This window comes from Conger conger, chromosome 9 (genome assembly GCF_963514075.1).
Source record: "Conger conger chromosome 9, fConCon1.1, whole genome shotgun sequence".
Taxonomy (NCBI): Eukaryota; Metazoa; Chordata; class Actinopteri; order Anguilliformes; family Congridae; genus Conger; species Conger conger.
The window spans coordinates 5,647,421-5,664,291 of record NC_083768.1 but is presented as its reverse complement, the minus strand read 5'-3'; the positions used below and the strand labels follow the sequence as shown (position 1 = coordinate 5,664,291).

General features: G+C 43.3%; 1 protein-coding gene across 4 annotated transcripts in view; it reads right to left on the bottom strand.

Annotated features, from left to right (window-relative positions):
- Positions 1-13,030, bottom strand: part of LOC133136541 (zinc finger MYND domain-containing protein 11-like) — a 35,763-nt gene extending 22,733 nt beyond the window's left edge. For 2 of the 4 annotated variants that reach the window (XM_061254113.1, XM_061254116.1), the window contains exons 1-4: positions 12,884-13,030; positions 4,961-5,096; positions 2,919-3,078; positions 214-237 (exon numbers count right to left, since the gene is read on the bottom strand). In XM_061254113.1, coding sequence (XP_061110097.1) covers positions 214-237; positions 2,919-3,078; positions 4,961-5,091 — 315 coding nt within the window. In that variant the 5' untranslated portion in view covers positions 5,092-5,096; positions 12,884-13,030. Of the gene's footprint in view, positions 1-213; positions 238-2,918; positions 3,079-4,960; positions 5,097-7,298; positions 7,343-8,881; positions 8,948-12,883 lie in introns of those variants that run through there. The other 2 variants (XM_061254114.1, XM_061254115.1) reach the window with 2 other exon arrangements.
- Between the last annotated feature and the right edge of the window lie 3,841 nt (positions 13,031-16,871).

Here is a 16,871-nt window from a genome sequence, read left to right as displayed (position 1 = left end):
AGGCTTTGGTTATTCTCCAGCCTCAGGACCAACAAATTAGATTTTTTAAAATTAGATTCCCAAAGAAGACATAAATATGATGGGTATGTAGTGAGCGCTTAGTCACACAGGAAGTCCAAGGCGTTGCTACGGTGGGGCTGAGGCCTGTTTATTGCGGATGTTAGTAACCAAACAAACCAAAACAAACCAAACCAAACCAAACAAAACCCTTACCTTGCTTCCTTCAGTCATCGGCTCCTGTGACAGCAAGTGATCCAAAAAACAGTTTCAAAATAACGTCTGTGCTACAGACCTGCTACAGACCAGCAGTGAGATATACTCTGGTACAGACCTGCTACAGACCTGCTACAGACCAGCTGTGAGCTACACTGTGGTACAGACCTGCTACAGACCAGCTGTGAGCTGCACTGTGGTACAGACCTGCTACAGACCAGCTGTGAGCTGCACTGTGGTACAGACCTGCTACAGACCAGCTGTGAGCTACACTGTGCTACAGACCTGCTACAGACCAGCTGTGAGCTACACTGTGGTACAGACCTGCTACAGACCAGCAGTGAGCTACACTGTGCTACAGACCTGCTACAGACCAGCAGTGAACTACACTGTGCTACAGACCTGCTACAGACCAGTAGTGAGCTACACTGTGCTACAGACCTGCTACAGACCAGCTGTGAGCTGCACTGTGGTACAGACCTGCCACAGACCAGCTGTGAGATATATTGTGCTACAGACCTGCTACAGACCAGCTGTGAGCTGCACTATGCTACAGACCTGCTACAGACCAGCTGTGAGCTGCACTATGCTACAGACCTGCTACAGACCAGCTGTGAGCTGCACTATGCTACAGACCTGCTACAGACCAGCTGTGAGCTGCACTATGCTACAGACCTGCTACAGATCAGCTGTGAGCTGCACTATGCTACAGACCTGCTACAGACCAGCTGTAAGATATACTCTAGTACAGACCTGCTACAGACCTGCTACAGACCAGCTGTGAGATACTGTGCTACAGACCTGCTACAGACCAGGTGTGAGCTACACTGTGCTACAGACCTGCTACAGACTGCACTGGGACACAAGGCCTCGGTCAGTTATGTAATTAATTTAATTTAGGATCTGTGCTCAACTGATCTTGCCTGGTGCGACTGACTCAACAAAAATAATAATAATTTAGCTGATGCTTTTATCCAAAGTGACAATACTGTTGATTAGACTAAGCAGAGGACAATCCCCCGGAGCAATGTGGGGTTAAGGGTTTTGCTCCAGGGCCCAACAGCTGTGCAGATCTTATTGTGACGACACTGGTGCTTGAACCAGCAACATTCTGGGTCCCAGTCAAGCACCTTAGCCACTAGGCTACAGCCAGCCCCAAGAGCACCAGAAGGTGGGGTTTGCAGTTTCTGAGAACATTTCATAGGTTCCAATACACCAGACAAGCTCAGTAAAGCGTAGAAAAGTGTTTGAATCCAAAACAGTTGCATATTTGACCCAGGTCTGCGGGGGACATTTGAGCGTTTTCGAGAACATCCCAGGAAGCTCACAGTTTTAAGGATTTTGATGTTAAAGCAGCACCCCAAATTAACACTGACAGAAATAAACATACAACAGGGGCCTGTGTTCAGATACTTATATGCTTTTATCAGTGGCCTGTGTACAGATGCTTAAAGGCTTTAATAAGTGGCCTGTGTACAGATGCTTAAAGGCTTTTATCAGTGGTCTGTGTACAGATATTAAAGGCTTTTATCAGTGGCCTGTGTACAGATACTTAAAGGCTTTTATCAGTGGTTTGTGTACACATACTTAAAGGCTTTTTTCAGTGGTCTGTGTACAGATGCTTAAAGGCTTTTATCAGTGGTCTGTGTACAGATGCTTAAAGGCTTTTATCAGTGGTCTGTGTACAGATGCTTAAAGGCTTTTATCAGTGGTCTGTGTACAGATGCTTATACACTTTTATCAGTGGTCTGTGTACAGATACTTATGCACTTTTATCTGGGAGGGGAAAAAAAGGGGGTAACCAGGAGAATCAATCTGTGCGTCGGCACTCCTCAGATAAGGGCGTTCAGTACAGCTTCACACAGAGAAACTGCATTCAGTACAGCTTCACACAGAGAAACTGCGTTCAGTACAGCTTCACACAGAGAAACTGCATTCAGTACAGCTTCACACAGAGAAACTGCATTCAGTACAGCTTCACACAGAGAAACTGCGTTCAGTACAGCTTCACACAGAGAAACTGCATTCAGTACAGCTTCACACAGAGAAACTGCATTCAGTACAGCTTCACACAGAGAAACTGCGTTCAGTACAGCTTCACACAGAGAAACCGCGTTCAGTACAGCTTCACACAGAGAAACTGCGTTCAGTACAGCTTCACACAGAGAAACTGCGTTCAGTACAGCTTCACACAGAGAAACTGCGTTCAGTACAGCTTCACACAGAGAAACTGCGTTCAGTACAGCTTCACACAGAGAAACTGCGTTCAGTACAGCTTCACACGGAGAAACTGCGTTCAGTACAGCTTCACACAGAGAAACTGCGTTCAGCACAGCTTCACACAGAGAAACTGGGGAGATCAAAGACTGAGATGTGACGAAGCGGAGAGGGAGAGTGTGTGAGAGGGAGGGGGAGAGAGAGAGTGAGAGGGAGGGAGGGAGGGGGAGAGAGAGAGTGAGAGGGAGGGGGAGAGAGAGAGTGAGAGGGAGGGAGGGAGAAAGCCAGAAGTTCGGGAGGTCCCGGTGTCAGACCTGGGTCAAATACGAAATTGATTTGGATTCAAACGCTTTCCTGCGCTCGACCGATCTTGCCTGGCCCCAACGGAGCAGACCAGGGGGACCAGAAGGCAGGGAGTGCCCTCTGAGAGCAGTCTCGCAGGCCCCAGTACCCCAGACACGCTTGAGCTCAGTGAACGCAGGGCTTACGGTCTCGTCGCCGGGGAGCCAGTAGCCCTCCTGCTCGATGCCGGCCTTGGAGCCCTTGCAGCCCACGGTGAGCGTCTCCACCACCAGGCCGTCCTTCACCGCCAGCGCCAGCTGCCGCGCCGTCTCCTTAGGGTGCATCCCGAACACGCGGCTCAAGTACCTGGGGGACACGCAGCCCAACCTCAGCCCGACCGTACGTCACAACACATAATCTCACACATTCAGTCATATAAACAGATAATCTCACACATTCAGCAATAAACAGATAATCTCACACATTCAGCTATAAAAACAGATAATCTCACACATTCAGCTATAAACACAGATACTCACACATTCAGCTATAAACACACAGATAATCTCACACATTCAGCTATAAACACAGATAATCTCACACATTCAGCTATAAACACAGATACTCACACATTCAGCTATAAACACACAGCTAATCTCACACATTCAGCTATAAACACACAGATAATCTCACACATTCAGCTATAAACACACAGATAATCTCACACATTCAGCTATAAACACACAGATAATCTCACACATTCAGTATATACACACACAGATAATCTCCCACATTCAGCTATAAACACACAGATAATCTCACACATTCAGCTATAAACACACAGATAATCTCACACATTCAGCTATAAACACAGAGATAATCTCACACATTCAGCTATAAACACACAGATAATCTCACACATTCAGTGATAAAAACAGTTTATCTCATACATTCAGTGAAATAAACACAGCTAATCTCACATTTAGTCGTAAAAACACAGCTAATCTCACACATTCAGTGATAAAAACACAGCTAATCTCACACATTCAGTGATAAAAACACAGCTAATCTCATACATTCAAATGTATTTATTCTGAAACACTTTAAAATGCAGCCAAGCACCACTCATGTCACCATTTCACTGCTCTCTCGACTCTGATCAGCGAGTGGATCTCCCAGCCAACACAAAACGTTCTGACAACATTACTGGAACATTTTGTCAGCTTGTTCTAGCACAGCAAGGAGGGCTTGGGGTTTCACACCTCCTGCAGCCTCCACATTTAACAGAGATTAATTAAGGAATCGTTAAATGAGATTCAATAAAGATTTAATTTCTGCGGTTAACCTCTGCTTATGCTTTCAACACACCTTCAGCTTGAGGAAGAGAGTTTAAAATCTCACACTTAATTAAAAAAAGAAAATAATAATTTAAAAAAAAAACTTCCATGCAATATCCACTGCTTTCTCGTCTCCATGACAACAGTTATTCTCTGGCAGTTTTTCCCCCCCATTCCCAGATTCCCGAATCTGGTGTTGAACAAAAAGATTTGGACAAAAACACGCGGAGCGTCGGGCACAAAGCGAAGCTCTCGGGGGTCGTCTCCAATAGGCTGCGTCTGAGCCAATCAGAAGAGAGGGGTGGAAACGAGGGCGGCCCCAAAGCTCGTCAATCAAACCAACAAAACCCATAATTTCACATTTGATGATATGTATTAAAGTATATACTGCATGTGCAAGTATAGTAGTATAAGTAACAAATGATGTTTGCATGTTACAACTCCGAGCATCGAGGGCCGATTTGATTACTTTGTCACAGAAGTAGTGCAGTTGAAATTGTACTTCCCTCTAGGGTCTTTCAGCGCACTTATCCCTGGTTATGGGTATGCACTTTGTTATATGTCGCTCTGGATAAGATGCCACGTCCGCCAAATGCCATTAATGTAAAAGTAATTTGGGTACTTGATATCTTCTATCTTTTAGTAAATGAAATGGTTATTTATTAATTTACTTTTCACTTCACTTGTCATGTTTTGTGTACGTTCTGTCTAAAGATATGTAACAATTCAGTGTGACAAATATGCGACAATAGAGGAAATCAGGATCAAATACTTTTTCACAGCACAGTACGTATGCATGTATGTAAGGTTAGATATGCAGTACCCGCATGATAATATGAATGCATGCGTCCACATGTAAGGGCATACCCGTATGTCGGAGAGCATACCCGTATGTCGGAGAGCACACTTACTTTGAAATTCTGTCCATGTTCGCGATTTGTTTCTGGTTGCGGATGACCTCTATGGCGGCCCACACGTACTGGACCACTTTGGGGTCGGCCAGCCTCTTCTTCACCACGCGCGACATCATCTCTTTATTCATCTGACCTGTCGCCACGGAAACGGACAGAAAACAAGGGCGACGCCTGTTAGCGCTCAGCCTCCAAACCGAGGAACAACACAGTCACACTTGTCATCTCGTTATTGATCCCATCTGTGTGCGAGGGAAAGAGCGGTAAACAAAAGCGCTAACTGTCAGCGATCAGTCTCCGCTCTGACACGTAACACAGTCACACAGACACAATCTCTTTATTCGACTGACCCGTCGCCAGAAACACAGATAAATACAATAGCGCTGACCGCTACCGATCTGTCTACACGTACACCACATTCACACTCAACGCATGTAGAACTGCGCCACCCACACTGGCTGACCAATGAAAATAAAAAACACCAATCATTTTTACAACCGTTCAGCACGGCCGGGATCTCGCACTCAAATCCTGGATGCCTGCTGTATCTGCAGGTAAATAACTGAAGCGATAAACTTGGGGGTAAGACGGAAAGCTACAGCCGAGGTTTTACAACAAATTAAATATAAAACCGAGCTTGCTTCCACTTAAGTAGCCGGTTTTTTTGAGAGAGAAAAAACAGCAAGCAAGAGCCTAGAGTCTAGTTTAATATTTTAATATCTGATGTAATATTTCAGCAGATATATCGGGGCAATGTGTATCACCGTTTTACACGTTTGAAATAGACACTTGTCATATAGTTTCTTTTTGGTAAAAGAACCCCCCCTTCCAATAAATAACCCACCGCACCAATCACCATTTGACAGGGAGACAGGCGAGGTCTCGACCGTCAGAGGTGTAATTGGGTCGTTACTGTGACCTCGACTACCTGGGAAACGGGCTGATTATCAGTCTTGCCAATGCAGCTTTTAAACGCATGGCTTGCAGTCGACGTGGCAAAAACACATGACATTGCCGATAGCCTATCGACAGGTAAGATAGCTCTTACATTAGCTAGCGCGCGGAGCTGGGTCTTCACACAAAACCCAAGCACTAAACCGGACCAGAACAGAACACTACCAAGGCGTAATCCCGCAACACTGCCATTTTCACCAAGTGAGGTAAAGTTTCAACGTTTAACGTTGTGTCACACAAATCTGTATGCATTTCTTCAACCGAGCCGGAGACCGAATAAGGTCCAAATCGTTGCGATGGGTATTTACAAAGCGTTGAATGGTATGCGCTGTATGTACTCTCAAATGAGTTCCATTCTGTTGTAATGAGAAACAACTGAAAAAGGACATGCCGTGTAGGACGACCTTAAATGGCTCACGTCTGATCTCGACATTTGTTCAGGACTCATCTGCTGCTTCAAGGCGGGCAACATTTCCCCCCCCAGATTCGCTAAATGTACTGTTCTTATGCAACTCGATAAATAAATGTGTGGTTCTAATCCCCGAGAGGCCGCAGTAGTCTAATGCTAAAAACATGGTGGCGATTTAACCATTTCAGTCCAAAGCCAAAATATGAAGTGGCTCCACCCAAAATCCCAAGGGGTTTCGGCTTTGGTTGAGAAAGTTGAGAGAATTGAGTAAGGTTTGTATAGCAGCCGTTTTGATTGGTTGAAAAGGTACGAGTTTGAGTGGGGCACTGAAAGGTTTAAACACAGAAGGTTTCCGCGCGCTGCTTCTCGTTGCCAGCAGGAGTCTCTCGGTTGCCGCGAGGTCTGGCAGGCCGCCTCCAAGTTAATTTTCTTGTCCTGAGATGCTGGGATAATGGCCAACTTGGTGATTATTCACAGCCGATAAACCAATATTGACAAATGTACTATTTCTCTTTTGGTGCTGGGCGCGCCAGAGGCGGAAGTAGCGTGATCAAATATATTCCACTTTCAACAGTATTGTTTAATGAATAATAAAAGGTAAATACTTAGTTACATTGCCAGCCTAATTATTACAGAGCATTGAACTGTAAGCAAGCAATGCCACTTTTGCTGAAAAAAAAAAAAACATTTCCTGAAACGTTAAGACTGATATACTAAGTGCAGTTTATTTAAAAATCACTGAAGTAATTCCTTGGATTAATCTCGGGTCTTAAAGGCCTCTTGTGTCAACAAAACCCTGGATTTAAAACGAGCGATATGAAAATCTAACAGAATAGCACTGTAAAACCCCGAGCACGTCCCACGAAACGCGAAAGGAGAAGGCAAGAGAAATCACGTGGGCCTCGATTTTATTCATTACAGATGTTATCACCACATCCTGAAACTAGAAAAAAAAAAGAGCCATATTTACTGAACTGTTTGAGCTCGGCGATGGAAGGAAGTCATGACGACCGGTGCATCATGGGAAGGGTTTTACTTGACCAAGCTTGAATTTCAGAAAAATGTTCTCTGAAACTTCACCACCTGATTTCACTCATTATTTTACCTGCTTGGTTCAGATAAGCTAATTAGTGAAAGCAGGTGAATATAACGCACGGTCGGAGCAAATACCCGCAGACACTGCGGCCCGCAGGACTAGGAGTTGAGTAGCACTGCTGTATTGCATCACTACATACGAGAATCAGTGAAACTGGCTGAGCTTTAATGGTTGCTCATTGGCTGAGAGCACACATTTCTCCTTGCTCATTGGCCGAGAGCACACATTTCTGCTTGCTCATTGGCTGAGAGCACACATTTCTGACTGAACTGCAAACTGATTCAAACAGGCTTGCTGTGCCCAGGAGTCTGCACGGGTCAATGGCAGGACTCGAAGCCATGATAAGGTCACAGCCTTTAGTGATTTGGAGGAGACGCATGCAAATCAAAGCTGAAAAGAGCTTTCAGAAACACAGCATGTGGCCTAAAATACAAAATCTGTGGGTTACATTACATGAGCTATTTAGCTGATGCTTTTATCCATGGTGACTTGCAGCTGATTAGACTAAGCAGGGGACAATCCCCCATGGAGCAATATGGGTTAAGGTCCAACAGCTGCGGGGTCCTACACTGGGGCTTGAGCCAACAACCTTCCAGGTCCCAGTCAAGCACCTTAGCCACAAGGCTACATGCTGCCCATAGAATATTGATTTTTAGAGTTCAGTGTAGATCTGTATGATGTCCTGGAGTTTTTGTTTAATGAATGTAAATTATGAAGCTTGTCGTTCCTCTCCAGACTAGAGAAAATTGAGCACTGTGTCAAGCCTGGATTTACACCCCCCAAGGATCTCTTCCTGTGACATGACTTGGCAAGCAGTTCCACACACAGATAACCCGGTACATCAACGAAAAACCTGCCAATAGCCACATGGAATTTTCTTTTAGGCAAATGCCCCCACCCCTCCCCCCTCCCATGCCCTCGAGAGGTACAAGGTGTTGAGGTTAGCTCTAAAAAAATGTTTTCTTTCTTTTCTTAAATGCAGCTTTGCATCCTTTTGTCACTAAACAGGAGTAACTGGAATGTCGTAAGCGCGCTCGAGTTTAAACGGGAAGCTGTTTTGAAACGTGAGCGGGGGGATCTGATCACGCAGAAACTCACGGTTACGGTGCGTTTCTGGTGCGTCAGGCCTGTTGGCAGGCGGCGGAAGGGCTTTCCGAATCAAACAATCGCATCTGTCTCCGATTACAGGGGAAAAGGCGCAGCTGAACAACGCGCTGCACGGAGAGACGCACGCAGGCGAGCGAGCGATCGATTACTCAACGCTGCAAAGCGGCACTATAGGCTGAAGGACTCCACCCAGTCGATCTCGAAAACGCGTAGCCCGGGCTAAAAGCATTGCGCTTCATTTTTAATTTTTTTTTTTTTTAAAGGCTGCATTATCATGCCGTGAGTTTTATATCGACAAAGGGAGCGGGGTAGCGCCAGGACCGGGACAGAGAGGCCAGGAGAGGAGGCTACTCACTGTTTTTTCTCCTCTTTTGTTTTCTTTTCGCCTTTTCTCGCCCCGCGCTCCGCTCATCGGGAGAGGCTAGGGAAAGAGGTAAAAACCGGGAAATCTGGGCCACGTGAATTAGGCAAGTGTCCTCGCTCCTTCAAATGTCAGTCAGAAGCCACATCGGATGCAGATGGGGAGGGGGTGGATCTACAGGTCAATTATACGTTCCGCAAAGGATTCGACGGTGTTTTCTTGCTCAAAGGAAAGATTAGGAGTTCCTAACTCCTACCTCTGGCTCCTTAAAAGGAAGGAAAAATGAGGGGTTGGAGTGTCCTTAAAGGTGGGGGAGCTTGATCGATTTCCGGGTATAAGGAGCAAGGAAAGGGGAAAAGTGGATAAGAAAAATATACCATGCAACCCTACTGCCCACTATGAGCTTAGGAGCGTGCGCTCAGGAAGAGCACCCGTCTCTAGGCGTGACCTGCTGTCTGACTGACAGCCTGCCTCACCTGTATGAGAGCAGCGTGGTACAACTGTGTTCCCACCTGTGTCCAGGAATCGAGGGAGACCTTGGATCACTCACAGACCCATTCAACCTCCAGCCCAGTTCAAACGTACCCTGGTCAGACACACGGGGCTCAGTCCAATCCCTTACTTTTCTCTTTCTTTTCTCCTTTTCTTGGCCCTAGCTCCACCCATCGGGAGAGGCTTAGAAAAGATTAAAGAAAAAGAAGTATTGACGGGGGTAATCGAGAAATCGTTAATTAGGCAAACGGAATGTACTCGCTCGTTCAAACGTCAGTTTGAAGCCGTGTCGGTTACAGGCGTGGCAGTTGTAGAGAGGTGGACATAAACGGGTCAATCATTTACACGCCAGGCTTTCTGAAGAAATACTTCTGTAAAGGACGTGCTGACGTTTCCTCACAAGAAAGGGAAGTTTGAGAGTTCAGCTTATAATTGTAGCTCCTAGGAAAAATAAACATTTTAATGGACTGGAGTGTCCTTAAAGATGGCAGACCTTGATTGATGTCCAGGTCAGGAGCAAGTAAAAGATAATAGGGGAGAAAAATAAGTGATTGGAATGAGTCTATAAACTTCGGTTTGTATGACCAGGTTGAATTCTACTTACAGTCGAATGAAACCTGAACAGTTATTCCGTTTCTATGGAGACACCCTTTCTTTAAGACAATTTTCCAATTAGGTAAACTAACGGCTCCAATTGATGTAAAGGTTATTTATAAACAGGAGATGTGTCTACAAAGTTTACGTGCGATTGGCAGCCCACTAAACTTGACACTGCCGATTAATGTAGTCCACATTGCCATGATTATTAGGTCTCCAAAAGACTAATAGTCTACTAAACACAACGAATTGTCAGCTTCAGTATAAAACAAACCCAAAAAAATCTCAACCAGCAAAACTATTTCATATGATGGCGTTTGTTTTATAAAACTGTCAGAATTCTGCTGCCCTCTCTTGAAAGCGGGTTAACTTTCCCGCTAACGCATTTAACTGGCTCCGATCCTTAATTTATTTTATAACGAGTCCCCCTCTCGCCTACCGCTGTGCAAACCATTCTGCTGGCTTCTGAGTAATCATTATCCCAAACGGTTCTGTACATCTCATGAAATTAGATTATCAACTACTGCCAGAAATTTCCTCCACTGTTTCCGCTCTTCCAACTCATACATGGCAAACTCAATCATCTTCATCCACAGGCCTATTATTATGTTTCCAAGTGTTCTACAGAATCACTTGTTCGCAATTTCCTCGACATTCTGATATGAGAAAATAAGCATTTCATACGTGATTTCAAAACATTTGCGACGAACGATTATTTTTGAGGACTGTAAAACGTAAAACAAGCAGGACAACTTCCGCTTGGTCCTTTTTTTTTTCCTTTTTAAAGTTTATATTGGCCCTAGTGTTAATTCCGCCAAGGCCTGTGTCAATGTGCAAATGAGATGGGCACCTCTGTTGTATTGTGAAATAGGAAACCGGAAGAGGCTCACTTTAGTCTCAAAAACCACTGCCAGGTTTGCAGAAAGCAAAGACCCTGCCATCTGGACACGCGTCAAAATAAATAACACGAGCCACAGTTTAATTCTCAGAAATTCTGTGCAGAAAACTGGAAAGGTAGAAAACACGCAATATTTTTAGAGCCCAGTCATATACGACTTTCGGTTTGTAGTTTTTCCACCGCCTGGTGTACTGTCATCACCCTGGTGTGTTAAAACTGTGTGGAAAATGTGTTCATTTTAACACTGAATCATTTCCATATGCTACCGTGGAGATGCGTGACGCAGGTTTAGCTAATCGAACCAATTTACGGTTCCCACCCAGCAAATTAGGATCAAACCTGAGCTATCGATCAAGTGTATCCAGGTCACACATTTTGTAATTTTAATCAATAGTCTATTACCATATATCAGGTCATACTGAAGTCATTATTTTTTACAAACATTTGCATTTTTAGAGATTTTTTGATTTGGCAAGGACATATCAAATTTGAGGGGCATTGAAGGGACCCTAACGGTACCACCCAATACATCCATTGGTAACCCACTATGGGTGCATGGATCGGATGAGCTTAAACTTCACCCAACTACACCAGCTAATGTTATCGTGCAACCTCATTAGCTGAACTCAACCTGAAATTTGCCAAAGATTACGCATCAACTTTTTAAAAATCCATTGATCAGCATGAAACCAATATTTATGATTGTGGCCATCCTTCAGATGATTATTGAAGCATCGTTTTGTACACGAATTTTAGAAAACTACTGAGCTATTTCTACACTTAGTAGTAATTACAGCTGAGTTTTCTTTATTGTTATTATTGGGTTTTAAAAATACGGTTGCTATAGTCTGCTGCAATATGTTGCCCTAGCTTGTTGACGTGGCCGGCTAACAAGGCGTGAACTGTCTTGTAATTTGAATAGTCTTGCTAGCTGGCTAGATAATGTCGCTACCATTAGTTGTATGTCTGGTCATCTCGTATAATATAGCAATGCTAATCTGCTTAATGAAACGATTTGAACGTTTTCACAGAATTGATCACACGACGCATATGTTTAGAAATGGAGGCAGATATTAACAAGACACGGAAAGCTATCGGTAGATTTCAAGATGCAGTGAAACGAACGCACTGGACTGATAATTGACTTTTCTGGCATTTACTTCAGCCTAGCTATTTGCATATTAAAAGCACTGTTGCGGGGTTCCAAGATGGCAAACGTCAGTTTAGGTTAGCTTGCAGCACATTAGAATTTTCCAGGCTAACGTCAGCTATATCGCAGCCAACTTATAATAGTAAGCCGTCGGGATGTCTCGTGACACTTGCGAACGAGGAGAAGAATGTCATATTAAGTATGTGTTAAGACTCAACATCATATATGCACGGGCTGAGGAACTACGGCAGTTAGCTAGCTAGGTTAGGTAAGCCTGAGGACTGAGGCGATTCCCGGATGAAATGCACAGGAATGTACGCAAATCTGTCCTAACCAGCCAGGCCGCTTGGCCATTTTTTCCCACGATTGAATTTTAAGCGCATTTGCAAGTTGTCACAACGTCACCCGAACAGGTAGTCTGACGGACTGTGAAATAAGTTTCGCTCTACGGCTAACCAGATTTTATTTCGATCATAACTGAACCACACAAACGCAAAGATTACAGCCGTTCTCCTGTGCGCGAATGCACAAGATCAGTCTATGCTCATGTTACGCTGGGCTAGGAAGCGAGCTAGCTAACATTAAACCTTTTCCACCCATTTCATTCCATAAACTTGGAACACATTTAGTTAGCTATCGAGTCGTGTAGCTGTTGGCTGTATCCGCTTACGGTCAAAGACGTGCGTTATTACAGAAAAACAGTCTCAACCGAGCCATAGAGAGACGCCATGTTAGCTAATAATCCTCCATCAAGACACGGAAAGCTATCAAGCTAGCCAGCCATTAGCAAGCCAGCCCTAGCCACATCTAGCCTTTTTTTACTGATAAGGTTAGATTATTATTGAAACGTCAAACCTACCTTTGTCCTAGTTCCTACACCTGGTGGCCCTGTAGAAACCCGTGTAGGATTCAAAACCAAAATAATTGTATTTGCATTTCCGGAGAAGTTTTTTCTTTGCTGTGTCTGAATTGTGGTTAAGCTAGCTAGCTATCCCCTATCCACAGTCCAGACTTCAGAGGTAAACATAAGCGCCTCCTGAACACGGCAAATTTAAGTCTAGGGACCTCTAGTGGTAGACTGAATTTGGTAGCTGATTTGGTTCTTTTGTTAGTAGTACAGTATTTCTGTGTATAGATTCGTTGTCGTCGGTCACACCCATTTGTTAAACGTTTCTTAAATCGTGGTCCTAGGTTAATTATAATCATTATGACCATTTCAACTGAGGTCAAGATGAGCGAATTGCATTAAATCGACGTTAATTCAATGCAAATTACACTGGGGTAATCTATTTTGTTGATTTATTAAATGTGCTGCAGATGAGATTTCAAATTCCACACCCCAATTGCTGTATGGAGACTTCTAAGTAGAATTAAATGGTTTTGTTTTCTTGTACTTCATAGAACGGTTTTTCATGATCTCATGATTTTTACAAGCCATATTTAATTATTACAAACGATGACAATGCATGGTTAGGTAACACTTTACTTAACGCCATAAGGCTGACATTACGCTGTCATACACATGACATAACTGATGATGTCTGGTTATATCAAACAATATAAAACTCGTACTTTTATTTATTTATTTATTTATTTAATCATTTGACATCAGCTGACATCTGTTTTGCCATCTTGTGACAGTGTCGGTGTTATAGAACTCGGTGTGCTTTGACTTACCAGTAGTGGTTGTTGAACCAGCATGTCCTAATGGAGAACATTCCAATCACGTATTTCTGATCACACACATTAAAGTGTTAATAAAGACTTCATAGCAGGTCCATCCAAATGTGGACACCTGACAACAGTGTCCCTCTCACTGCCGGCCTTTAATTTCGACCAGGGTGCCACTGGGTGGTAATGCATAAAGACAAAATATATTTAATTACACCATAAACAGATTCGGTCACACTTTACGGTAATTAATTATTGAATTGGCATTAACACTGGATGCATTTATGATGGACAAATGCATTAAGCATGAAATTAATTTTCATTAGTTAATGCATTTAACAACTAACGTATTTGTTGCATGATATTTGTACATTAGCAAATGATAGGATGAACTTTATAATTAGTAAACCATTAACAAATGCATTTAACTGACTTTTTTCATTGCAATATGAATTGGCAACTAATGTACTTAACATGAATAAATGTACAGTAACAGCTTTCCAGATTAACTTCTCAGTTGTTAGTTAGTTAGTTACTTAACAACTACATTAGTTCACGCCAATTCAGGGAACTTTATTGTAAAGTGCTACCACAGATTCTTTACATCTATACACACGTTGGGAGTGAAAACAGATGGAAGATGTTGTCCGTGTGTATTCACTTCCACCAGGAGCAGCAGCAAAATGTGTTTTTAATGACAGAGGTCAGAGAAGACTGGCCAGACTGGTCAAAGGTGACAGGAAGGTGACAGTAACACAAATAACCTCACATTACAACAGTGGTGTGCAGAAAAGCATCTCTGAACACAAAACGCATCATAACTCTAAGTGGATAGGCTACAGCAGTCTCAGGAGACATACTTAAATGTTACAGTTGTTGAAAGAATGTGAAATAAATAGCTAATATTGTCTGAAGTGTCTAAATGCATATTGTCTGAAGTGTTTAAATGCATATTGTCGGAAGTAACTGTTAGGTCTCAGGCTGACATGGCTAAAAGATACTATACATGGTAAAAATGTGAATTTCTTTCAAATTAATATTTGAAGCAAAGGTTATGGACATTTCCCAGTTTTAGTTTTTAGTTTTATTTCACAGCCGATTCCCAGTAGGGGGCGGTGTTGCCCTTGCCCACGCCTTGTGGTTCTGGCAGTTCTCAGGCCTGGTGCCCCCCGGTGCGTACTTTCACAGTCGGGCAGGAAGGGAGATTCACGGGCGCTCTTCCCAACTGAAGCATCTCCTTTCCACACCGCAAAGAACATAAAAAGCCTTCATCCTGCAGGTGTTGAGGCAAGTGATTAAACTGCAGATAACTAAAATGAATAAAGAAACAAACACGTATTTTAAGTAGAAGTTTAAATGTGCGTTCACAAAATAATTCCAATCATTTTGAATCAAGATATTGCTGTTCTTATTATGCTACTTGGTCATGCTAAACATTTCGGTTAATTACAGTGTGTAGCCTTTGTTTGATTAGGGCACCAAACTCGTTTTACCAAGCTAAATATTCATTAGAAAAATTACCAAAATCACTTCTAAGAATTTGTACTCTTTGCACTTTTTGTTTTGGAAGGCGAAATGAGAAAATTGGACATAATTATACAGTGTTTAACAACTTCCCGGACACCAGAGGGACGGGCCTGGCTTTGTATTTCGTACAGAAAGTTAGATGAATGCAGAAAAGAACCGGGTCTTTCATCTGGTAGCGAGACGACGTTCAAAAGCGAAATCCTCCGGCATTGCCTTTGGAACCTTTTGTACGGAGACGCTTTTCAGAAGACTGGTAATACCAGCTCACTGCCTGCCGTTTAAAAGAAATATTTCTCATTATAATAAAAAGGAGAGCGAAATAACAGCGTGTGGATGCAGGGACAGAGGAGATAATGGCATGAACCTTTTATAATTTCTGCTACCCATCTTCCATCCTGCTTTGCCGATGCAGTTTTTTGATTGATTTTTGTTCTCTTTGGACTCGCCAGCTGCGCATTTAAATCGGTCGTCATGAAGCGTGATGGAACAGTCTCATTAAGGCTTGTTGGCCAACGTTTCGGGCTATTTTAGTCTTGTTCTCCTGGCCGCAACTGTATAGACGCAGTAGCATCAGATTCAGGCAAATCAAAGTTTATCCATGACTGTGATTGTAAACCGTGCATTCATACGACGTATATTTCCCTGAGGGACCGCGTTCCAAAATTCGCACACAATGAAGTGTGATCAGTACAGAAAACAAAACTGAAATGCAGTGAATTAATTTAAGTCCCTGTAATGTTCTATGAGGCGTTTTCAATTCATGAATGGAATCTGTTCGTTTATTAAACTCAAGGTATTTAAGCTGACGTATTTGAAGCAGAATTGGCCTCCACCTGTTCAGCGTAACGACAATGAGGGAAACACGAATTATTTCCCAACTGATTGTCATAAATATTCAGTGAAATTCAGATTCAGACTTATACTCCAGCGAATTCTGAAATAACCAAGTGTGATGCCTTCCGAATTTGATTAAAGGGTACAACACAATGGTGGTTTAGTTCTTAATGTTCATAGTGAATGTTTTTGGTGGCAGCCTGTAGCGTAGTGGTTAAGGTAAATGACTGGGACACGCAAAGTTTGTGTTCTAATCCTGGTGTTGCCGAGATCCGGCATTACTGGCACTTGGTAGACGCTCTTACCCAGAGCGACGTACAGTTGATTAGACTTAAGTGTTAAGCTGGTAAACAGAATTTATATAGCGCCTTTATCCTAAGTGCTGTTCAATTGATGCTTCTCATTCATCCATTAATACACACACACACACACACACACACACACAAACCGTGACTGGCAGTCATGTTAGGCACCGCCAGGAACCAGCTCGTCAGGAGCAATTGGGGGTTAGGTGTCTTGCTGAGGGACATTTCGACGCACCCAGGGCAGGATCGAACCGGCAACCCTGTACCTGCCCATACCTCCTGAGCTAATGTCTCCTCGTGTCCGGTCACATTAGAAAACAGCTCAGCTTTACCGCAAAATGGATTCCAAGTCTAGTTTTATATCAGGTACCCAATGGGGTACAGCTAGGGTGGTGTGGGAGTGGGGGAGTATTAAACATTAAATTTAAACCTACTGGCTTGCTCCTTTGTGTCCGGTCTTCAGCATGGTAAAAGCAGCACATTGTTAATGTGCACCTTTTTAAAAACCTG